The sequence below is a fragment of the Triturus cristatus genome, chromosome 2_1 (assembly GCF_964204655.1).
Source record: "Triturus cristatus chromosome 2_1, aTriCri1.1, whole genome shotgun sequence".
NCBI classification, from domain to species: domain Eukaryota; kingdom Metazoa; phylum Chordata; class Amphibia; order Caudata; family Salamandridae; genus Triturus; species Triturus cristatus.
This window is the reverse complement of record NC_140581.1, coordinates 349,004,526-349,029,907: the sequence shown is the minus strand read 5'-3', so window position 1 is coordinate 349,029,907 and position 25,382 is coordinate 349,004,526. Positions and strand designations below refer to the sequence as shown.

Here is a 25,382-nt window from a genome sequence, read left to right as displayed (position 1 = left end):
TAGCACCACTAGATTAAGTGACCAATTGTAGGGTGAGTTAAAAAGATAATTAAAATCTATACCAGTCGCTCACGTGATTCAATTGCTATTTACTAACCTAAGGGCAGAAACATCTCCCTCTACTATCAACTCTGTGCAGAGAACTCTACCATAGTGTTGGAGACCCCTATACACATAGACCGGCATTTTAGAAGTAAATGTGGGAAGGACAAGGGGGAGTGGTAGAAAAATGTGAAATACTTACTACATAATGGGAAAGGTTTAGGAGAAAGTAAGGAGGAGTTTAGGAAAGAACAGGCTATTACAAAGGGAAACAGCCATTAGCACTAAGGGCCTCATGTAGGTAGCCAAATACCGGTCGGTAACGGCCGATTTTCGGTAATTATACCGTTACCGACCGGTATTTTGGCTTTTGGTATGTAGGGGGACAATTTCTGTATTCGGAATTTACCGAATCGGTAAAATTACCGAATCGGTAATTTTACCGATTCGGTAAATTCCGAATACAGAAATGAGATGTAGGGGGAGTGTGTGGGTGTTGTTATGAGTCGGTATTTACCACCAACTAATAGTTGGTGGTAAATGAAGAATGGATGTGAAAATGCATTTCCAAGCGCCTACAAGTGTGCAATGTGGCAGACATACATGCCCTTAGGGCATGTATGTGTGCCACATGTGCACACATGGCTGATTCAGGGGTGCAACAGGGTGTCAATGTGACACCCTGCCACCCTTGCATGTGTTCCCCCCATTACCGAATCGGTATTTACCGATTCGGTAATTACCGAATTATTCCGAATCGGTAATATTTACCGACCAATTACCTACATATCATTTACCACTTCATAAATACCGAATCGGTAAAATTCGGTATTTATGAAGTGGTAAATGTGTCCCTACCTACATATGGCCCTAAATCTTTTCAATGCATTTGATTTTAACATTCATACCTTTACCGTGCATGTGGCTTCTCCACGCATGCCTTTAGCGCCCATATTGGTAGGTATAGGTAAGTAATTGAAGCCATTTTAGAGATATTTATTTGGGATGCTTTGATATATATTTAATATTTAATTTGAGTTATATTTATAATTTTTGTGATGGGATAGAAGAGATACGTTTTGTAGTAGGTAACAGAATCTACCTAGGAATTTTTAAAAATAATTTTTTTTTAAAAATAGTTTAAGAATAAGAGGTCTTAGGGACGGAATGGAAGGGACATGGGGGTATTAGGTGGTGAAGTGTATTAATACTCAAACATTAATTATCAGTACTTGAGTATTAACCATAGAACTGAAAATATATTTACAAATAATGTGTAAATAAACAAAACATTTGAATAATAACATTTAAGGAAGGGATGAAAGGGATTTAGGGGTATTGGATGGGGAAGTGTATTAATACTCTGCTAATAATTATCTATACATTGGCATTAATTCTTGCACCTAAAATATATTTAGAAGTACTGTTTAAATCAAATTTCCCACTAGGAATAATGCATAATGGGGACAGGAGGTAAGGGATATGGCGCTTTGAGTGGTGAATTCTATTAATACTCTGATATAAATTCATAATCCAGGGATGTTAATTTCTGAATGTTAAATATATTAAAAAGTACTGTTTAAATCAATTTAAATAGGTGAATACAAGTATTTAAGGATGGGATGCAAGGCGTATTGGGGTGCTGCGTATGCTTTGAAGTTGTATCTACGAAGATCTGCCGGAGCCTCCGCGTATAAGGTCTTTGTGTCTGCAACCTGAGTCACCATGCTGGCATCCGCTGCCTTGGTCTGAGTGGCTAACTTTGTTTCTGTTGTCAGTAGCTTGTGCTTTCATGTCACTCAGACCCCCGCTATCTGCCTGATACATGCTCCTCGAATGACTACCTTAAAGGTGTTCAATTCTAGCATCCTAGAAGAAGTCATGTGGGCATTTTTTGTGAAGTAATACCGGATGCTGTTTTCTTGTTCATGGTGGACCACTGGGTCCCCAAGGCAGTCCCGTGGTAGTCGCCAGGTAGGAATAGGGGGCGATGGTGGGTGCCAGTTGATGGCCATGACATGCACGTTGTGATCTGATAGTACCTATCAGAGGGATGACTGCTGGTGAGCATAAAAATCAGTCAAGATGCATCCATAGGTTGTGGGGGATAGATAGGATGGAGTAAAGTTGGGTGGTTTGGTGTCGGCTTCTCCAGGCATCCAGGAGGGACCAGTGAGTTGTCCAGGTGCGGTACCATCCCATTTGTGCACCCACTGGGGAGATGGGTGGGATCTGTCTAAGAAGGATCTAGCACACAGTTGTAATCCCCTCCCAGGGTCTGTGGTGATGTTGTGAATTGGGCTAGGACACAGACAGGGAGTACCAGAATTTCCCCTGCTTAGTGTTTGGTGCCTAAATGCTGCCTATTAGTATTTGTTGGCCATCCAGGAGCACCGCTAGGAGTGTGTTCTACTTCTCTGTGTCTATCATCCTATGGGTTTTCCAGAAGGGTACCCCGGGTCTGAGCCAGATCAGCACCCCACATGCATATGCTGAGTATGTGGTGGCTCAGAAGGTGCCCCACCAGCACCATTGCAGTTGGTCTAGCTCCCTGGTGGTGAGGTACATTTCTTGTAGCAGTGCTATTTGTGCTTGTTGTCGCTTATTGTCAGAATAAATGGCATATCACTTACGTGCCATGTGCATTCCCTGGATGTTCAGAGTGATGAAATTAGTGTTTGCTGTATGGGCCATGATGAAGTGTTAGTGGCAATGGAGGAGGGGGTGCTGGGAGGGTGACGCTGTGCCACAGTTGCTCCTGCTCTGTGAGTGACGAGTGAAAATTGGTGGTAATGCTCACCTACCCCATGTGTCTGGTTTGGGGATTGGGTAAACCTGGGGGGTAACAACTGTAACTGGACATGATCCCAATGCTGGGGACCTACTGCAATGGGCAGTATGTCCAAACAAAGCATAGTGCGAACACACTAGTGTACTATGGGGGCTGTGCTCGTGTGAGTATGAAGCTTGCGATGTATGAGGCCCATAGGACAACTGGTGGTGAGGTGGGGCTTGTGATTCTTAAAGGCTGTGGTGATGGGTGTTTGTCAGTGGCTGGGGTCTCTGTGGTCTATGTGAGGAAGAGTGTAGCCAAAGGGGCAAGAGTAATATCAAGTGTTCATCATATGAGAGTGTCCGTTCTTTGTGGGGTGACTCACCAGTGGAGAGGTCACCGATTCTGCATGAAAGGTGCTTGAGTCAATGGGGTCCTCTTCGGATGGAAATATATGGGACCACTTTCCTCATCCGAGATCTGTGGGACGAATCCCAGGTCCGGGGCCGCCTGCAAGACCCTCCAGCATTCTGCAAAGATTTGTCCTAGGTTGGGGACCCTGTAATTGAGCTGCGAGGTTGAGACCTGGATCGTTGGTGAGTCTTTTTCCCCCTGTGGTGACATCTTTTCCAGGTCTCTTGTGGTTGTACTTTCTGAGGGAGATCCAGGTGTTGGTTTTTCTGCAGATAAAGTTACATCCAGTCATAAGCCTCCTTCGGATCAGTGAAGAAGGTTGTAACCTCTTCTGTATTATTTTGAGGCATGCTGAGAATAATGGTGAGTACTATATTCCCTTTTGACAAAGGAGACGCTTTATCTCTAGGAAGGATGATCTTCGGTGTTGCGCTGCTCGAGAGCAGTCTGGGAAGAGCATTACGTGCTTGTCTTCTACAGTAATGAGTGCAGCTCATAGTACTGGGTCTCTGTCACAGATACGGAAGAGGTTGGCTAGGAGAGGTCGAGGAGGGGACCCCATAGGCAGCTGCCACACAGGGACCTGATGGGCTCTCTCCACTGAGAAGATAGGCGTGTGTGCTGAGGCAGGTGTGAAGGATTTAAGCCAGGTCTCCACGCAGCTAACAGGGTCTGATCCCTTCACCACCTGTTATAGGTTGAACACTTGAATATTGCTATTGTGGGAGCATCATTCTAAATCATCCTCTCTGTCTTCCAGCTGCAAGACTTGGGAGTGTAGATCCCATAGGGTTTCCTGTTATGCTTTTGCTAGGGGCTGCAGCATGGAGATGGCTTTCTCTCCATTTGCAACTTTGTCAGCTAGCTTGTAATGATCATCTCTTAGGATGTTGAGGTCTGTGGCCAGGGTTTTGAATTGATCCTTCATTGTAGCTCTCAAGTGTTCGATTGCGGCCAGTACCTTGTCTAACTTCTCGGACATTGAGAGGGTGGTAGTGCTCTCCATATCTGTCCGTTGGTCCTCTGTTGCTGGGGCGGGGGTTTGTGTGGAGGTTGATGTTTACTGCCCCACGATCGATCGCAGCCTTCAAATGGTTAGCAACCTGTATTTGGAGGTGTATGCACTCTGACAAATTTCAGAGTGTGCCCTTCCTTTTCCTGGCGTTACAACAAACAAATGATGGACGGAATGCTGACAATGCATACATTCTCCCCCAGTCAAGAGATCTGGGTTAAATCCATCGTTCTTTTGCCCACTACACCACCCCAGTTTAGACATGGCCATATGCAAATCAGTCTTGACCCTGTGCCTCATGGGAACAGTCCATCCCGAACTGCCAAGCCATGTCTTCCCTGGACCGGAACCAAGCATCCTAGGACCGGTTTCTGGCTATCAGCCGTCATCAGCCAGGATAGCTTGACTCCAGTGGCGTAGTGAGCACGGGTCCCACGTCTGGGAATACCCATCCCACTTAGGGCGAAAAGCGTTACAACAAACAAATGATGGACGGAATGCTGACAATGCATACATTCTCCCCCAGTCAAGAGATCTGGGTTAAATCCATCGTTCTTTTGCCCACTACACCACCCCAGTTTAGACATGGCCATATGCAAATCAGTCTTGACCCTGTGCCTCATGGGAACAGTCCAGCCCGAACTGCCAAGCCATGTCTTCCCTGGACCGGAACCAAGCATCCTAGGACCGGTTTCTGGCTATCAGCCGTCATCAGCCAGGATAGCTTGACTCCAGTGGCATAGTGAGCACGGCTCCCACGTCTGGGAATACCCATCCCACTTAGGGCGAAAAGCGTTACAACAAACAAATGATGGACGGAATGCTGACAATGCATACATTCTCCCCCAGTCAAGAAATCTGGGTTAAATCCATCGTTCTTTTGCCCACTACACCACCCCAGTTTAGACATGGCCATATGCAAATCAGTCTTGACCCTGTGCCTCATGGGAACAGTCCAGCCCGAACTGCCAAGCCATGTCTTCCCTGGACCGGAACCAAGCATCCTAGGACCGGTTTCTGGCTATCAGCCGTCATCAGCCAGGATAGCTTGACTCTAGTGGTGTAGTGAGCACGGGTCCCACGTCTGGGAATACCCATCCCACTTAGGGCGAAAAGCGTTACAACAAACAAATGATGGACGGAATGCTGACAATGCATACATTCTCCCCCAGTCAAGAGATCTGGGTTAAATCCATCGTTCTTTTGCCCACTACACCACCCCAGTTTAGACATGGCCATATGCAAATCAGTCTTGACCCTGTGCCTCATGGGAACAGTCCAGCCCGAACTGCCAAGCCATGTCTTCCCTGGACCGGTACCAAGCATCCTAGGACCAGTTTCTGTCTATCAGCTGTCATCAGCCAGGATAGCTTGACTGCAGTGGCGTAGTGAGCACGGGTCCCACGTCTGGGAATACCCATCCCACTTAGGGCGAAAAGCGTTACAACAAACAAATGATGGACGGAATGCTGACAATGCATACATTCTCCCCCAGTCAAGAGATCTGGGTTAAATCCATCGTTCTTTTGCCCACTAAACCACCCCAGGTTAGACATGGCCATATGCAAATCAGTCTTGACCCTGTGCCTCATGGGAACAGTCCAGCCCGAACTGCCAAGCCATGTCTTTCCTGGACCGGAACCAAGCATCCTAGGACCGGTTTCTGGCTATCAGCCGTCATCAGCCAGGAAAGCTTGACTCCAGTGGCGTAGTGAGCACGGGTCCCACGTCTGGGAATACCTATCCCACTTAGGGCGAAAAGCGTTACAACAAACAAATGATGGACGGAATGCTGACAATGCATACATTCTCCCCCAGTCAAGAGATCTGGGTTAAATCCATCGTTCTTTTGCCCACTACACCACCCCAGTTTAGACATAGCCATATGCAAATCAGTCTTGACCCTGTGCCTCATGGGAACAGTCCAGCCCGAACTGCCAAGCCATGTCTTCCCTGGACCGGAACCAAGCATCCTAGGACCAGTTTCTGTCTATCAGCCGTCATCAGCCAGGATAGCTTGACTCCAGTGGCGTAGTGAGCACGGGTCCCACGTCTGGGAATACCCATCCCACTTAGGGCGAAAAGCGTTACAACAAACAAATGATGGACGGAATGCTGACAATGCATACATTCTCCCCCAGTCAAGAGATCTGGGTTAAATCCATCGTTCTTTTGCCCACTACACCACCCCAGGTTAGACATGGCCATATGCAAATCAGTCTTGACCCTGTGCCTCATGGGAACAGTCCAGCCCGAACTGCCAAGCCATGTCTTTCCTGGACCGGAACCAAGCATCCTAGGACCGGTTTCTGGCTATCAGCCGTCATCAGCCAGGAAAGCTTGACTCCAGTGGCGTAGTGAGCACGGGTCCCACGTCTGGGAATACCCATCCCACTTAGGGCGAAAAGCGTTACAACAAACAAATGATGGACGGAATGCTGACAATGCATACATTCTCCCCCAGTCAAGAGATCTGGGTTAAATCCATCGTTCTTTTGCCCACTACACCACCCCAGTTTAGACATGGCCATATGCAAATCAGTCTTGACCCTGTGCCTCATGGGAACAGTCCAGCCCGAACAGCCAAGCCATGTCTTCCCTGGACCGGAACCAAGCATCCTAGGACCGGTTTCTGGCTATCAGCCGTCATCAGCCAGGATAGCTTGACTCCAGTGGCGTAGTGAGCACGGGTCCCACGTCTGGGAATACCCATCCCACTTAGGGCGAAAAGCGTTACAACATGGCCATGTCTGAACTGGGGTGGCAGAGTGGGCTAAAGAACGGTGATGGATCAAACCCAGATCTGTTGACTGGGTGTGAGTGTTTGATTGGTTCTTATGCTCCGTCCATCACCACCCCCTTTTGTACCGCTTCCTTTGCCTGGGGCAGGGTCTGACCTTGCGGTTGGTTTATCAAGCATCTGGTCCCTGGTCAGTGTATGTGCTGGCACCAGTGGGGTGGGTAACTTTACCAAAATTGTTACTCTGTGTCTGGCGGCTCGTACCTGTGAGGCCTTCTGCCACTCCACTCCCCTGAGACATGCCTAAACTGTGGTGTTGGCCCAAAAGTGGGGGCGAGAGTCTGTATGTGGTCCGGCCATCCTCCCACGATGTGCCGGGGTCTCGGAGGGCTGACTATGCAATGCCGGGGACTGAACTCCCCGCCTCTACCCTCGTCATGGGTGGGGGAATAAGGGGCCCTCTAGCTTTTTCCCTGCACCTTGAGGCCTGGTGCTGAGTTGCTGGTTTGAGGGACTGTAGCTCACCTCTGCTGTCACCTTCTGGGGTTCCCTCGGCCTAGGGGTCAACGTCCCGGTTCCTCTGGGCAAGGAGAGCTGTCGTTTTTTGAGGTGGTGAAGGTTAGGCCTCCAGGTAGATGATCCAGGTCGTGACAGCTATAGCTCCACTCCACAGGTGACTTGTAGTGGGGGCTATATTGAATTGCAGGGTGCAGGGGTCCGTTGTTTGTCTCTCCGCTCCTCAGTGAGCGGTTAATAGGCCGTTACCTATGTCCGTACTAGACCGCCACCTCAGAAGGGTACGGGGTTGGCACCCACCGGGTGTCTGGCCTATACTCTGGGCCTGACTACTCCTCTTCGCCTGGATATATATGCCTCCAGTTCGGGGTCATGGGTTGTTAAACGGGGGCACTCCCTGTCCTTCGTCTCACTGCAGATGCAGGCTACTGGTTGCAGATTTCCGCTATCTGAGGTCGGGTGCCGAGTTATGGACTGGGAGATGTTAGGCTAACCTCTGATCATCTCCCACGAGCTTCCCTTAGAGGAGTCTGCAACCAGGCCCCTCCAGCCGTTGAGATCCATCCCCTCTGGCGGGTTGAAGGCCCAGTCATCAGGGAGAGGGTCCGGGCCGGCTTCACCACGGCAGTCTCCCAATGGCGATTCATGGCTGGGCCAGTGTGGTGGACTGAGCGCGGGGGCTGCTGTGTTCTGTCCCTCTTCTCTGCAAGTGGCAGGCCGCACCTTTCGTTAGCAGTTGGACTGTTGGTGCCAGAGTACTTTAGCCGCCAGTGCTCGGGGTATGAGTCTCCCCACTGCAGCATTTACCTCCACAGGGTCAGCTACATGTGTGGGCCGGTCTCAGTTTCGCTCATCCCTCTCTGTGGATGTGTCCCTGGTCAGGGGGTTTGGGTTGCTAGTTGAGCCCTCTTCGTCTTCTGTCCTCCCCCAGACGCTGGTTGTTGGCAGGTTACTGGTTGCTGGGTGCCACCATATTGGGTGCCGTTATGTGTGCTCCGTTGGCTGTCTCAGGTAGCGGATCATCTCATGTGCTCCCTGCTGGTATTTGTAGAATGTCTACTGATGTGCTGCCGGTGTTTAGCCTTAAGTACATTGTTCAATGATGCCCCACCATTAAGGATGGGTGGTGATTTTCGGGCTAACACACGAAGCCTTACGCCGACATATCCGCCATCAAGGCAGGTTCAACCACGCTCCCCTTTTGAATTTCCTGATAACATCATAGGACCAATAATGTAAATCCCTAACTTTCTAGTTGCTTTGTTGGGAACCCTCACAGCTTCAATGGGGCTAGGACTTATCACGTATCGCACAGTTCAAAAAGTTCCTCACGTAGAGTTCCACACTCTTATCTAACCCAGGCCACCAAAAATTCACACATATCCTCATTTTCATGGTATGCATACCTTGTTCATCATTCCCTAAGGCACCACTAAAAGATTCAAACATCACAATCGATAACTCATCAAAGACATGCTTATATCCTTCACAAGCATTATCTTCTGATTTCCACTTGGACCACTCATCTAAAATGCCTTCCTTTATCCCACACATGTAGTTATTCGCATCACACGCAACTGTCCAGTCTTTGGTAGACATGGCTCCTTCTGAGCAACCCTCCACAGTGCACACCACATCCTCTTCAATCTCACACACCTCTCCTTCCTCTTCATTTTGCTTACAAATTGGCATGCGGGACAAACAATCCGCTAATGCATTCTTGGCACCTAGAACATATTCAACACAATAATGTACTCTTGATGACTATACTTCCACTTAGCAATTCTAGGCGTTGCTTTTTCCCCTCCTTTGGTCATAAACAACTTCACCAGTGGTTAATGATCAACTCATACAATAAAATGAGTTCCAAACAGATAAGATGTAAAATGAGAAATGCTCCACGAGCATACTAGTGCCTCCTTTTCTCTTACTGAATAAGACGATTCAGCTCCTCTCAGACCTCTCGATGCAAAAGCAACAATTTAATCTCTGTTCTCTCTTCATTGCATGAGAACTGCACCCAAACCCAACTGACTGGCATCAGTCATGATTATGGTTTCATCTTGAGTGTCAAAAGGTTTCAAAGGAATAACATGTACCACTTCAGTCTTAGACATTCTGAATTCCTGATCACACAGTTCACAGCATTCAAACCTGTAATTCTTTTTCAAAAGCTTCCTCATGCTATTTGTTTTTGCAGCACAATTGGGGAGGAATCTAGTATAAAATTCAATTAACCCCATAAAGGATCGTAACTGATCCTTGCTTACCGAAGCAACAAAATCATCCATAGCCTTGACCAAACTCGCTTTAGGTTTGACACCCTTACTTGGCAACTTTTAGCCCAAATACTCAATGATAGGGGTGTTAAACTTGCACTTTTCCCCTCTTAATATCACCCCTCTACTCTTAAGAATGGACATTATTTGACATACCCTTTCATCATGCTGCACATGGTCCTTACCGAGACTAACACATTGTCTTGAAAGGCAATGACACCTTCTATATCCTTAAACAAATTCTCCACCACCACTTGGAATACAGCGGAGGCTGATGCCAATGCAAAGTGCATGAAAGCAGTGTAATGACATGACTCAGGCTGGAGATCAATCTGATGGTATGCTGAAGCAATATCAAGTAGACTGAAAATGTTACCGCCCTTAAGAGTAGACAGCATCTCTACAATATTTAGAAGGGGATGGCGATTAACCCAAATTTGGTCATTAAGTTCTCGAAAGTCCATACACATACAAATAGATCCATTTGAAGTGTGAGCTCGAACAATGGGAGCTACCCAATCAGAACTTTCTATGGGTTCGATGACACCTTGACTACACAATTTGTGCAATTCCTTCTTAAGTTCCGATCGTAAGGATGAAGGCATCCTCCGGACCTTATGAACCTCTTCATTAGCTCCCTTCATTATTCTCACCTTATGCATGAAGCCCTTAAAAAACCCGATGTTATCCTTGAAAACATTGGGAAACTACTCCTCCCACTGGCTTTTTTTTGCAAAAACAACATGAACATATTCCTTCCTTAGGATAACTTGATCGACATTATAAGAATCCAATATTATACCTAAATTATTTGGCTCATTCCATCCCAATAACCAATAGTCATCTCTAGCCACATAAACCACACTTTGAGGTTTACTATTTTTAAAGTTAACTCTGCTTTAAACTCACCTACCACTCCAATGGTTTTACCACGGTAACCAATTGAACAAGTTTTACATTTTTCCAATTGAATACCGTGTTCACTAAAACCATGCCTTCACATCTTTTCACTCAGTAAGGTGAATGGAGAATCGGCCATTACATTTACATCTACACCATTTATCCTAATAGTTCATGCAGGTCTTTTTAACAAATTTAAAGAAACACCACACACATTATGGTTCATGTTATTGTCTTCCAAAACTGCATCTCTCATAGGTAAAATCTCCCTTTCGTCACTCGTGGAGTGATCTCTCTCACTCAAATTACTTGGTTCAACCCTGTGAACTTTGCCGGGGTGAAAAGAGCATGATGACCTGCATACTCTGGCAAAGTGTCCTTTTTTCATACACTTGGCACAGGTATGCTCCTTGGCTGGACATGAACTAGCATTCCCAAAATGAAACCTGCTCCCACATCTATAACATTCCAATTGCCTTTACGGTTGTTTCTTGTTTGTTTGGCTCATTTTGATAGAAGACAATTTCTTCACTTAATCCTTTTTTTTTTCTTTCTTGTATTTACTTGTAATTGCCAACACGTTAGGAGACTGTGATTTGGGGGCATATGTATAAAAAAAGAGTTTTGCGAATCTCAAATTGCGATTCTTAGCGAATCACAATTAGAGAATCGCAAAATGCAATGTATGCTAAAAATCTTGAGAATCCTACATATTCCTTATTTGCGAATCGCAAATTGAGATTCACAAATAAGGAATACCTTCACATTCATTCCTATGGGCTAGGAGGCCCATAGGAATGAATGGGAAGAGATTCTTAATTTGCGATTACCAATTAGAGAATCGCAAATTGAGAATGCAATTTCAAGGTTGCAAAGGTGCCAAAAGGACACCCTGTTGCACCCCTGAAATATGCATGTGTGCACCTTTTGCACACATACATGCCCTGAGATCATGTATGTGCGACATATGGCACTTTAAAAATATCATAAAAGTGCTTTGTTGAAGAAAATTGCAAATTACCACCAACTTGAAGGTGGTGGTAATTTGCAATTCCTTAAGGCCAAATAGCAAATTTCTGGTGCTTCCAGAATTGCATTTAAGGAATCGCCATTTGCAATTCCTTAATTGCATTTGCAAAATAGAGAGTCGCAAATTTTGCAATTCTCTATTTTGCGATCAATGATATGTAAAGCGCACTACATAAACGTGAGGGTTTCAAGGTGCTGGGGGGGGATGCTGCTGCTATTGGTCGAAGAGCCAGGTCTTGAGTTGTCTCCTGAAGGTCAGCAGGTCTTCGGTTTGTTGCAGGTAGAGGGGGAGGGGACGGCTTGATGGCAGAAGGATCTGCCTTTGGAAGTAGTTCTCCGGATGCGTGGGACCGTGGCCAGGGCATGGTCAGCGGAGCGGAGCGGAGTTTCCTGTTGGGTATGTAGAAGGATAGTCGACTGTTGAGATAGGCTGGGACGGTTTTGTGGAGTGCCTGTGTGCGTGGATCAGGAGCTTGAAGGAGAATCTTTTGTCTACGGGGAGCCAGTGCAGGTTCCTCAGGTGGGGGGTGATGTGGTCACAGCGTGGGACGTTGAGGATCAGGCGTGCCGAGGCGTTCTGGATTCTCTGTAGTCTGTTGATGAGCTTGGACGAGGCTCCAGCGTAGAGCGCGTTTCCGTAGTCGAGTCTGCTGCTGACTAGGGCCTGGGTTACTGTTTTCCTCGTGTTTGTCGGGATCCATCTGTAGCTCTTGCGGAGCATGCGGAGGGTGTTGAAACAGTTGGAGGAGACTGCGTTGACTTGTTTGGTCATGGAGAGTTTCGAGTCGAGGATGACTCCCAGGTTGCGTGCGTGGTCAGTGGGGACCGGGGGGGACCCCTGTGATGTGGGCCACCAGGAGTCATCCCATGCAGAGGGGTTGGACCCGAGGATGAGGATTTCTGTTTTGTCTGTATTCAGTTTGAGGTGGCTGTCCTCCATCCAGTCTGCGACGGCCTTCATTCCCTGGTGGAGGTTGGATTTGGCGGTGAGGGAGTCCTTTGTGAGGGAGAGGATCAGCTGAGTGTCGTCGGCGTAGGAGATTATGTTGAGGTCGTGCTGTCGAGCGATGCGTGCTAGTGGTGCCATGTAGACGTTGAACAGCGTCGGGCTGAGGGAAGATCCTTGAGGGACGCCGCAGATGATCTCGAAGGCCTCGGACCAGAATGGGGTGAGGCGGACTCCCTGGGTTCTGCCAGAGAGGAAGGAGGTGGTCCAGTCCAGGGCCTTTTCTCGGATCCCTGCGTTGTGGAGGCGCGTGCGTAGTGCACGGTGGCAGACGGTGTCGAAGGCGGCGGAGAGGTCCAGGAGGATGAGGGCCGCCGCCTCGCCGTTGTCTAGTAGGATCCTGATGTCGTCTGTGGCGGCGATGAGGGGGGTCTCGGTGCTGTGGTTGCTGTGGAATCCTGATTGGGACGGGTCCAGGATGTTGTTGTCTTCGAGGTGACGGGAGAGCTGGGTGTTTACTATCTTCTCGATGACCTTTGCTGGGAACGGAAGCAGGGAGATGGGTCGGAAGTTCTTGAGGTCACTCGGGGTCGCCTTGGGTTTCTTCAGTAGGGCGTTGATCTCTGCGTACTTCCAGTTCTCAGGGAAGGTGGCGGTCTCGAAGGAGAGGTTGATGATTTTGTGCAGGTGGTGTGCGATGGAATTGCCGGCTATGTTGAAGATGTGGTGCGGGAGAGGGCGGACGGGGATCCGGAGTGGATTGTTCCCATGGTCTTGAGTGTGTCCTCGATGCTCACGTTGGCCCAGGTTGTCAGGATGTCATGGGCGGAGGGGTGCGGTGGATTCGGACTTTTGGGATGATACATCCGAAAAGGCTTTTTCCAATTTGCAAACGGGCTGATTCTGAGAATCTGCCCGTTTGCAAACGGGAAAAAGGCTTGATACATATGGCCCTTTGTGTCCGAGACTGTCATCTGTACCATGTATACGGTTGTACTCTCTATTCTTGTTGCTGTCTCTTTAGATTTCTGCAAATTAGTTGTTGATAATAGTGCCTCCTGTACTATTTTATTTGTTATCTCCACTAATTGATCCCTGATCATTATTCGTCAAAGTCTTTGTACTTGCAAGATACTGCCAAAATCCTTAAAACCCCAATAAACCTTGTCGCAGATTCACCCGACATTTGAACCCTCTTTTGAAATTTTTGCCTTTTCATTATGACATTTTTACTGGCTTTGAGCCTTATGTCCAAGGATTTTATAGCAGACACATACTCGTCTATGCCACGAACACCATCATCATCTTCTACATCCAACAAGACAGCTTCCCTTGGTATGTGTTTCAAACTTTTATGATCATCTGGTCCTAAACAATGTCTTAGAATAGCAAACCTTTTCTTATGTGTGAATGACTCTTCATCTAGAGCATCTATATAAGCCTCAAAGCCTCCTTTCCATTGCTCCAAGTCTGACTCTGGATTTGTTGAGTTTGGAGAAAAATTGGAGGTGGTACAATTGATTGCTGCATTCTGAGATTTGCGCGGTACACTTCACACTGAAATTCTGATGAAAGATGCACAAGAATTCGCAAAGGTGTGCAAATCACAGCAGAAGTGTGAAAATATGATATGAGCACCATTTTAATACATATATTAAACTAGATCCTAAAAATTGGTGCAAGAATTTGAAGAAAACTATGCTGACTGTAGTATAAATGGAATATTAGCACTAAGAACCAGGAATCATGATGACACTATTCCAAAAGAGCCCAACCAAAAATGGCTCACAAAGGTATGTTGCAGACAATGCAGTGTAGTGTGCACATCAGCGATTATCTGCTGTGGTATCCAATTTGGATTAATCCCAAATGAAAATGGCGCAATATGGCAAAGTAGAAGTAATATCAAAATGGTGTGTGTGCAGAGACTAAATGTGACTTGCAGCCAGGTGCAAAATGGCTGCACATATGTACCTGGTTTGCGCAACGTGCACCAATCACAATGGTTGCACACGTCGGGATGACGTACAAGGTCAGGCAACCAGGCGCCTCGAAAACAAGAAGATTGCGCTGGCAAAACCTCAAAAGAGCAGTACCTTGATGCAGTTACTCTAACCGCAGCGAATAGCTCCTGATGAAGAAACAGTCTCCCACATAATCTTCCTGAAATCGCACCTATAGAATGCTGAGTACACACGTGGCAGCTCCTTATCCGTCCTGCTGTATGAAATCAGCATCCCATATCGCCAATATAAAGACAGTGATTCAAGAAAGTATTTATTGAGATTTGGAGTACAACAAATACAGCAGGATCACACTTGGATGCAGCGTCAACCTCCTCCCAATCCAACTGCCACCCACCGGATTCTACAGAATTTATCTTCACCATTCTGTAACCATGGTGAGTAGAACCTAACACATCTTTCCCCTCATAAGAAGAACAATCCAACAGGTCTCTGTTGGCTGGAACCTCTAGTCGCACCAGTCGTGGAAGCTGCCGCGCTGCAGCACTCTCTTCAGTAGGGGCATCCAGATTGTGGTGCAGGTGCTGCCACGCTCATCGCCCTCCTCTTCTGTGCACCTCGCAGTATTCCACTGTGCTTGCGAGCTGCGTGTGTCTCCCTGCAGCGGTGCTCCACTCTTAAACATGGCGGCTCCCGGCCGATTCGCTAAGGTTCCATAAGTCCCAGGGCAGTTTGATTACTGTAGTGGGGCAGTTAGCATCCACTGCCCTGTAGTAGACCTCAACCGGGACTCCAAGTCGCCCTAGTCCCTATTCACCACTAAGCCAAGAAGTCGCTGTGATGTTGCGCTCGGGCCTCACTGATAGAGGTATTTCACCTAATTACAGCAGCATCGCTCGTCAATTGTGTCCTGCTGTCGCTGCTGTGGCTGCCTCAGCAGCACAACAGTATGGAGGGGGTATTTAGGGCTCTCGGCAGGCTTCATCTTGTCAGATGGCGCTGGATTTAGGTCAGCCGAGCAAAGTTTCCGAGCAATGCTGCTCATTTCATCAGGATCAGACCACGCCCCATAGTTAGTGTCATGTTGAGGTGAATTTCATTTGTATTAGTCGTGCTTGATTGTTGCTGGTTGACAGACAAGTTAAGACCCTTTTTAAGTTTGTATTTAAGGTATTTGCGGTAGGTGTGATGTGGGTGTCAGTTTTATTTGGTAAGCTTGTTTAGTGGAAGTTTGTGTTTTGTAAGTTATGTAGTGTAGTGCAGTAGGCCTAACTATTGTTTTCTAGCAGTATTTTGTCAATGTACCTATCGTCATATTTTCTAAAATTTTTGTATAGTAGTAATGTTATGTCAGCATTGTGTTTGGGATGTTTGTTTTGTGAGGGTGGGTATGTTATGTGTTTTTACAGTTGCAACATTTGCAAGTACTTTTAATGTATTTTTATGGAAACTAATTTGGTTTGACTTAAACCAACATTTTTTTTAATTTTCTATGATTTTTTTAGATTACCTAGAGCGCTTTCTACTTGGAATCTCTATTTTAATAGTTTTCAATGTCTGTGGATTACTTTGGTAGATTTCATGTAGAGATTTAATTTTTTTGCATTTGTTTGGGTTTCATTCTTTTTATTTTTCACTTTTTGTATCTTTGATTTTTTAGAAGTGGGGTGGAGTCACGAGCATTAGCTTTGCAACTGTAAGTGGAAAATCGTTTATTTTTGTTTTGGTAATGTTATATTTTAATATTTATATACAAAGTTTGCTTTTATTTTGTATGTGTGTGTTTTACTTTGTGAGCTGCATTGTATATGTTCATATAAATTCTTTTGGTTTTCCTATGTGCATTTTAAATTAAATAAATGATTTTTAAGTATAAATGTTATTTTGCACTTTATTAATATTGTTCTACTATATATTTTTATTTAATTGTTTAAATTTGTGCTGGTGTTGGTTTTAGTTGTATTTTAGTTGTGAGTATACAAGTAGGTGGTTTACAGTAGTGATTTAGATATTATTAGTTATTTACTCTTTTGTTATTCACAAAGAGTCTGACCTTGAATTGCAGTATTTATCACATTTCAGTGATTTCTTTAGTTAATTTTGGTTTAATTGTGTTTACTAACTGTTCTATCTTTAGTTGTTGGCAGCTTTGTTCTTTTATAAGAGCTTCTAGGAATGTGTATTTTGTTAACTGGGTTCTTCCTAGTGTGGCTTGGAAGGCACTGTGCCATCCTTTCACTGCTTTGTTGGTCTTGGCTTGTTGAGCCATGGTCCTGTCGTGGACATCCCACCATGGTATTTGGACTTTATGTTGGTGTCTGTGTCCAAACTGTTGCAGTCTGCAACCCAAGTGTCTTCAGAGCGGTCCATTAGTGGACTTAGTTTTTGTCCATTTCTTTGGCAATATGGGCATTCTATTAGCATGTTGTAGTTGTTAGCTACATTTGTGACAGATGTTTATGCTATGGTAATAAACTTTTTAATGTCAAAATCAAAATAGCAGGTAGATCACAATATCATTCACAAGATTTGTCACTTACATCTTTGTCACTATGATATACCCTTTCAAATTGCTGAGAACATTTTGAAAGGAGAACACTGAAGTGAGGTGCTCGATACTTTGTAATATTACTGCAGCAAAATACAGTTGTATGAATTAATCATTTAGCGAAGGCCGTGGGGGAACAAGGAGCCATAGAGGGGCTGGAGGATTAACCCACACTGCGGGTCTAGCAGAGCTTCCCTACTATAGCAGGAGAATGGGGTTAACTGCACCCTCCCCAACTTGAGGGAGATGCTGGCTAAATGGGAAGATGAAAAATCCTGGGAAAGGGAGCGCGGTAGAACAAACGAAGAAGGTCAGGCCAATCTGAGGCCATTGCACAATAAAAATATTTCCAATAGGCAAGTGTCAGGAAGGCAATAGTAGCTGGGACAGTGGCAACAGCTGTCATAGATGCTTCAGCAGCAGAATTCCACCCACCCTCACCAGTATTAGGCACAGGAGGCACACGTCAACAGCGTCATACAGTGGTAGGAGTGGCGGAAAAAAGATAGCCGTTCCAAAACAAAAACAAAGAATAAGGCCCCAAAGGTGGTCGGGTAACCCATTCTACCCTCATCCTTGAGCCTTGGGATGCCAAATGGTAGGGCTACTGAAGGCAGACTGCAGGGACATTCAGGGTGGCAGCAGTGCAGGCACGGCACTTGTAGCCCAGCTATGGCAGGCGCCCAAGGTATGATGATCATAAGTGGAGCCTAGAATCCTGCAAGGGGTCACCGCCACCAAAAGGCGATTATGAGAAATGCGAAACATTGAGTTTATTGAATCCAGCAGGGAGTAGAAAAGATTGCTTAGTAAAACTACAGAATTATAAATCTAAGACCACCCGCCAGTGGGTGAAAATCCTTAATGAACGGGTCATTTAATCCTAAAAACGTCTCAGATTGGTTGTGAAAGGAAAAAAATAGCAGTGACCCAAGTGTACTAATTAAAAACTTTAGGCCTTACTTTGTGGTTTGTACAAATGAAATATTGGTGCACCTGACTTCAGTTCCCGTGTATACACTTTTGCGCCTATTGCGAGAAGCAGTAAAATGTAGTTTCTCACATTTTGTGATTTGATTTACATGCTATGACAGGAGTCTCAAACCTTTTTTTGTGCTTAGAGCTACATATGTGTAATGAATATAATCCTGAGCTACTAATATTTTGAGTTTTAATACTGGCCACGTCAAGTTTAAATTAGTGATCCCCATAAAAAGATCGCTTGTAGTGTGAGTGCAGCAGGCACGATTCCCACCAGCGATGTGAAAAATACTTTGTCATTGTGGGATACCTCTACATGGGTAAAACATAGCAGCAAGGCCCAAGGCACAAAGTTACTATTAATAACAAGTCTCCCGAAACATCAGTGTATGAGTTATAAAAATACACACATTTTAGTCCTGAATACACACTTTTCAATTTAGGTATGCATATTTTAATTCAACCGACAAAACTCTTCTAATTTGGAAGGCTGAGCTACATACAAGAGAGCTACTTACAGGTAACTGAAGAGCTACCAGTAGCTCACGAGCTATTCGTTGGGGAAGCCTGGGCTATCATAGTATGAGCTAAACTGATTGCTGTGCATGCTTGCTGTTTCATGAAGGTCATGACTCGCGGGTGGAGAGGTAGGGGGTCGCGCGGGTAGGGGGTCACGTGAACAGGAAGCAGGCAGCCTCCCTCCCCTCCCCTATGCCAATCACAATGCTGCAATGGCAGTGTTGTGATTGGTCGGGACGCAGACCAGCCAGGCGTCTAAGGGAAGGCCATTTTCTCCATGTAGGCTGCATGCAGCATACATGAAGAAAAAGCAGAGTGCGCATGAATGGTTTGGCCGAACCCAGAGGGACGATCAACCAGTCAGCGCCCTCAGCAGTGGGCAAGCCATTCCTCCCCTGCCCTAGAGCAGACCTGATCAGCCAAACCCTTCTGCTTTCTCGCAGTGCGAGAAGCAGAAACATAAAATGGTATTTGTAATACTATTTTATGTTTCCGCTTCGAGTACTGACTCGAAAGCAGTGGGGCGACGCTCCTCCGTCCCTATGGAAGAGCTGCCCGTGGGATGATAATGAACCCTGGCAAGGCATACTCAGCCTCCCATCCTTCAGAGATGGTAATAGTGTTCAGAAAGGACAGAAGTGTGATATTTAGCACTGTCTACAAACATACTATTCCAAACTGATGACACAGAATGCAAACCATGGTTCTACCTGTTCTTTCCCATTATTATAACAAAACATCAGACCCTCTCGTTTACTAATCATGTGGTGGTGTTATCTGGGTGAATCCTAGCAGATGTTACCTATAGGGCCATATCATGATCCCGTTGTCCGCACTGCGCTGGCAGAGAAGTTGTCTGCGAATTTCTTTTTCGCATCTTCAGAGCAAACCCTCGAAGAGCCCCCGAGTTACTGCATGTTTCGATTATATCAGAGCTTAGAAATGCGAAAAATAACTACTGCCATGTGGTTATGAGTTCCACTGCCTGCAACCCATGCTCTAACTCGGGGGTTTTACAGGATAATATATGTCCTGAAGATGCACAATAAAAAAAAAGCACATACTGCCTGACTAGGCAGGCGCAGTGAAGCAAATGTGATCACGACACGCCCCTTTGATCTGTGGTGGAGGTCTGGGTGAGGATCTAAAAAAGGCTGGGAGGGCGCCTTAATACAACGAGTAAAACGAGGTTTCTGAGCATGGCCTGGCACTTAAACTGTCATAAAATGATGAAAGATCAGACTTACCATGTTTATCCTCTCCAGGTCAGCCAGGTAGGGTGCATTGTAGTACTGTATGGATAGCACGATGGTGTTGAGTATTATACACAGCACAAGTGTGCTTTTGAAAATAAAATGCGAGACAAAAGCCAACAGCTGCTCTTGAAACTTAAAAAACAATGGACAACACGTCCAGGAACAGAATGCTCGATTTACAGCTTTCTTGAATGCTCGCCATTTGGGGTTTTCAGGCTTTTGGGTTTCTTTTTTTCCTACAAAAAAAAACAAATAAATACCGTTATATGCGTTTCAGAAAAAACAAACACATTGAAAATGTAAGCGGTCTTAATGGATTACAATACAGAAAGGTGACGTTTTCCATGTGTTCTTACAGGCTTTTTAAAGAATGTGGTGAACCCTTGATTGCAATCCCATTGGAAATGGTAAATACATATTTTGCATTTGGAGCGAAGGCTCGTAAAGGGATCAGGGTGCCTGCCCGGATTAAAAAGCCTTCTCCAATCTAAAAGGACTCTTAAGAAACAGCTATATATCCAATGCCCCTTTTCTGCAAAAAATGTTGAACAGCGTTTGACGATTCAGACTAACTCATCTAATTGCCAGAGCAATAAGATAAAAAATAGATATGGTAAGTAAGACATGCAATATACATGTCTGCTCTGATGGGAATCAGGCTCAAGGTGTCATCTCAAAGTACCACTATGTCAGCTGGGCTATCCCCATCAGTGGGGGGCTCATTTGACGTGAAGGCTACATTGCCTATTGATGGAGTTATGGAAAATTTCAGAGAGTAACAAACATGCAAACTGGGGTCAAGTATGAAGAAGTGAGGGGCTCATTTATGAGTCCTTGCGTCACTTTTGCGCCGCCGGTGCGTCACTTTTTGTGACGCATCAGCGGCGTAAAAACTGGACCTTGTTGCACCATATTTACAAAGTGACGCATCTAGGTAGATGCGTCACTTTGTAAACCCCTGCGCTACATTATACCTGCGTCAGGTATAATGTATGCAGGGTGGGCGTTCCCACGTAAGTATGCATCGTAGAAGTAACGCAGTGAAATCTACGAGATTTCACTGCGCCACTTCTAGGGTGCAAATGCGTCAATATCTTGCGCCTGCCTCACAGCAGGCGTAAGACTGACGCAGGCCCTTTCACATGGGGCTTGCCCCATCTGAAAGGACACATTGCTGGAGTTGCGTCACTTTCGTGACACACTCCAGCAATGCGTCACTTTTGCGCCTACAGATATGTCAGAAATACTGACGTATCTGTGACTCCTTGCGACATGATGCGTCATACTGTAAATATGACGCATCATTAGAGTCGCAGGGAGGGCGTAGTGAAAAGTGACGCATCACTGTTTTCACGCAGTGATGCGTCACTTTTCATAAATGAGGCCCTCAGAGTCTTGCCAGTGTTGCGCCGTCCTTGCGTTACCTTGCATGATGCAAGGGCAACGCAACTCTTTGATAAATCTTACCCTTGATGTCTAGTGTTCAAGTTTTGGGTCCGATAAGGGAAATGATCCACCCTTCTGGATGTCCACACTAACTAGCTGGCATTATAAGCACCCTTTGACACTCTTGACCATTCTCTTGATCTGAATAAGCTATTGGAGGTTTTTGGGGGTATTAGAAATAGAAATAATCTGGTTCAAATCCCTACTTGACGAGGAATATGCTAGGACTTCCAAAGGGGGCGCATCATCAATTTCTATCCAAGTACCTCATGGACTGTCACATGGCTCTTTCTTATCCTCAATTGTGTTTTAGGTTTATCCAATGCCGACTCTGCAGGTGACACCTAAGTAGTGTTTCAACTAATCCACAGATGGCCAGGTTTAAATGAAACCAAAACAGAGTTCTTACTAGTCGATGTGAAAGCCATTTGAAAGAATGAAAGAGAAAGAAGCATCAAGATTAATGCGGGACAATCTTCAATAAGTGTATAGGTGAGGTGAAAAATGCGGGAATATGGTTTATTCTAAATTATCCTGAGAGACCTGGACCAATCCAGAGGTTGTCTCTTCCAATTAACATGCAAAACTACTTTCAAAAGCTGAACCAGTTCAAAATGAACCATCATCTATGTCAAATGTAAACACTGCAACTGACAGATTGTGGGCTTTCCCTGGAAAAATAACAAGTAGATGAAGGTTCACACAACCTGTCAGCCTGAGCCAGGACGAAAATACCTTAGCATAGTCAAAATACACCACCGCTCACACCGTGCACCATCGCTCACGCAGTGCACTGGGTCATAGTAGAAAAATCAATGTCTAGATCTTAACCCAGGTCCACAAGTGTTAGCATCCATCTCTCTATTTTCCAATATTCCTAAAAATAGAACACTTCCATACTACCACAGTAAACTCTTTAAGTGTGTACTCTAAGTCCTGGCTTAACAAATAACAATTATGTATGGAAGTTGAGCTTTTCCATCTAACTACCAACTACTACCACTAAAATATGGAACATTGTTTGACCTTTAAAACCACTAAAAAGGGGCCTTTCTAGAAATATTGTGACAAATGTTCTGTTCTAGTATTTATGCCCAATGCTGTATAGTGCTATATAAGTCCATGATGATGCTTGTAATAAACAGTGGCATTCAGGTGCCGAGACTACAATGAAATACATCTGGAGTGCTTCAGCTTTTTGTTAGAGACCTCTAGTGCAAGGGCAGTATCAAAACCTCTGGACTGTTATTCAACATATTTTTAAACAGTCTATGAAACATCCTGAGATGCTGCATGGGCCTTTTCCTTGAAGGCTTGAGAGCACTGCAGGGAGGGGGGGAATCAAAGTGGAAGATATACTAGATGCACAATTTGCAATAATCATTGAGACTATTTGAACAACTGCGCCTGTGATAGCTTGAAAAGCAGCCCCTACTTTTAGAAATAAAAAAGTTATTTTGGACAAGCGTTATCAGTTTGTCTGCATGGGTCCTAATCTTCCTGCACCTCCTTCCTAGAGGGTCACTGATGTCCACAAATTCTATATATATCTTGTTACAAAGATGAATTTAGTCAATTTGGGAAATCCAAAAAAGGAGAGATAAAACTAGCGCCCTATCAACAACAGGGTGCTAACATGCAAATTTGCATGTTAGCACCCTTTTACTCTACGCTTCCCCTTGCATCTCTAATGAGATGCAAAGGGGGCGTTCCAGAGTAAAATAATAGGAGAAATGTCGCTAAGCGACATTTCTCCTATTATCAAGAATGTCGCTAACCCTGTTAGAGACAAAAAAAGCAGCGCTAACCGCGGTTAACGCCGCTTTTTTACGTCTGGTATTTTTCTGACTTAGCCATGATATCCTATGGAAGGAGGATATCATGGCTAAGTTTGCCTGTCCCTATCAACAAGGTAACGTGAGATTATCTCTGGGTTTCCAGCGATAATCTCACGTTAGCCTGTTAGCGTGAGGATTTTTATCGCTATTGAGATAAGCGTTGCTAATAGCACGCTATCTCAGAGATAAAAATTCACGCTAGCCGGCGATAATTATCCTACCGCTAAGTGCGCTTAGAGATAATTATCGCCGGTTGTTGTTGATATGCCTCTTGTTTTTTTCATGCTGTAAGACTGAAAAGTTGATTTGAAAGTACTGATTACATTTGTTTTAGGATTACAATTTCTAGGCATGATCATTTCTGGTGCTTTAAAGGGGTCTGACGCGCAGAGAAACATAGCACGGATGATGTAGTTCAATGTAGGCCAAAGACCATTAGTGGGCTTGTGCATTTGATCTATGCCTGTTACCTGCATTTCTACTTATTTCCTTACAAATACACCTGAATATATTTAGAAAAAGTGGCTGGTTTTATTGTATTTGGGTGTATATTCACTAAGGGAAATGTCTGGCACTACCTAGTACAAATACATATTTTGTAGGATGGCATCCATGCTTCATTGCAGGACAGAATCTCGGCTAATTTAAGTCGAGTTGGTCACTGTGAGAACGCGGATTATTAGTTAGGGTGGACGGTAATGCACCATCTGTAATAATGCCACTATTTGTGTCAGTGTCAATGGCACTGAGCAGAAAGGCTTTACTTAAGAAAATGTGTAAAGCACTTAGAATTACCAAAACAGTTAAAACCACAACACTATAACAATCCCATTCCAATTTATAAAAATAGAGAATGATTTAATGAGGAAAATGACATAAAAAAAGCAAAACTTCAATAGGTGGAAACGGAGATCCGAATTGTTTTAAATAAAAATAGGGCCAAAAAGTGTTAAGCTCCAACCGCAGTCATCTGGTTGAGCTTGATCGGTACCTAGGCGCGATTTAGGGCTGACCCCGATGGAGCGCAGGTACAATATAGAAATCAGGTTCGTCTCGATCAGAAGTTTTACAGAAGTCAAAAATTATCAGTGGGGCAAGGCGACACACTGTGGCCAAGAAGTACTTCATGCAGGATATCGATTGGAAGAGACAGTGGTGAAGCTGTTGACGTTTGGCAGAAAAGCTCAGCAAGAGATAAACAGATTTGCTGCTGCAAAAACCTCTAACTGGGAGTAACCTGAATCTTTGGCCCTGCTGCAATGCACCTTCATCGGGTTGACAGGAGTTGTCTTGGTCCTCTCGAGGTCTTCGGAGACAAAAATATTCTAAGTCCCAGGCTATGTAGTATGTTAGGAGAGGTACAATGTGCCACAGCCAAGGGTCCCACGACCTTAAGAACAGCACTGGGGGGGGGAGGGGGGTGAAGACTCACTTTTGCAGAGCACCCAGCAGAGTCCAAGGATGGTCCAGTGACAAATGGTCAGCTGAGCTCTTCAGGAAAAGGGGCTTTTTGCACCTTGTTGTATCCCTGTAGGTTAACAGAAGGTTAGCCAACTGATCATTGGAGTCCTCTTCTTTGTCCTAGGTACAAGTGGGTCAAGCCTTTCAGGTCTCCTCACAGGTCTCAACATCAGGTGCACTCCTTCTGTATTCCATCTGTCCAGTAGTGTATAGAAGAGGGTGACAAGGGGTGCCACATTTATGCCTGCCACTGTCCTGTGGGTGGGCTTACTCCTGTCTCTCTCTAACCAATAGGGAAAACATTCACAGGGGTAGCCCTACCTACAATTGCAGCAGTTCCTGTGTGCCCTACTGACAACAATTCCACAGTGACCCTCTATGCCCAAATCTTACATGGCAATCATTCTCCATATGTGCAGAGGCCTTTCTGCCCATGGGATTGCGATGCATAGTTTCTGGCATGGTTTCCATGATGGCCTGTCTGATACGGACACCATGTCGGAAAGCGTGTTTGGCGGTCCCCAGCAGGCCCCCCTTGTGTGTGCGGCCTCCGGTTGGGGGCAGAGGGGGCACCACCATGCACCCCGTGGCAGACACCTTGAGTGGCTTGCCACAGGGTGCAGTGATGAACCTAGGCACTTCCCTATGGGAGCATGTATTATGCCTGGTTTATGGCTGAAATGCATGCTCCCATACGGAAATGTAGGAATGCAAC

General features: G+C 45.4%; 1 protein-coding gene across 1 annotated transcript in view; it reads right to left on the bottom strand.

Moving 5' to 3' along the window:
* Positions 1-19,877: 19,877 nt before the first annotated feature.
* Positions 19,878-25,382, bottom strand: part of LOC146864180 (sodium channel protein type 4 subunit alpha B-like) — a 1,025,953-nt gene continuing 1,020,448 nt past the window's right edge. The window contains exon 6 of the mRNA XM_085638948.1: positions 19,878-20,158. Within this exon, the coding sequence (XP_085495074.1) occupies positions 19,878-20,158 (281 nt within the window). The remainder of the gene's footprint in view (positions 20,159-25,382) is intronic.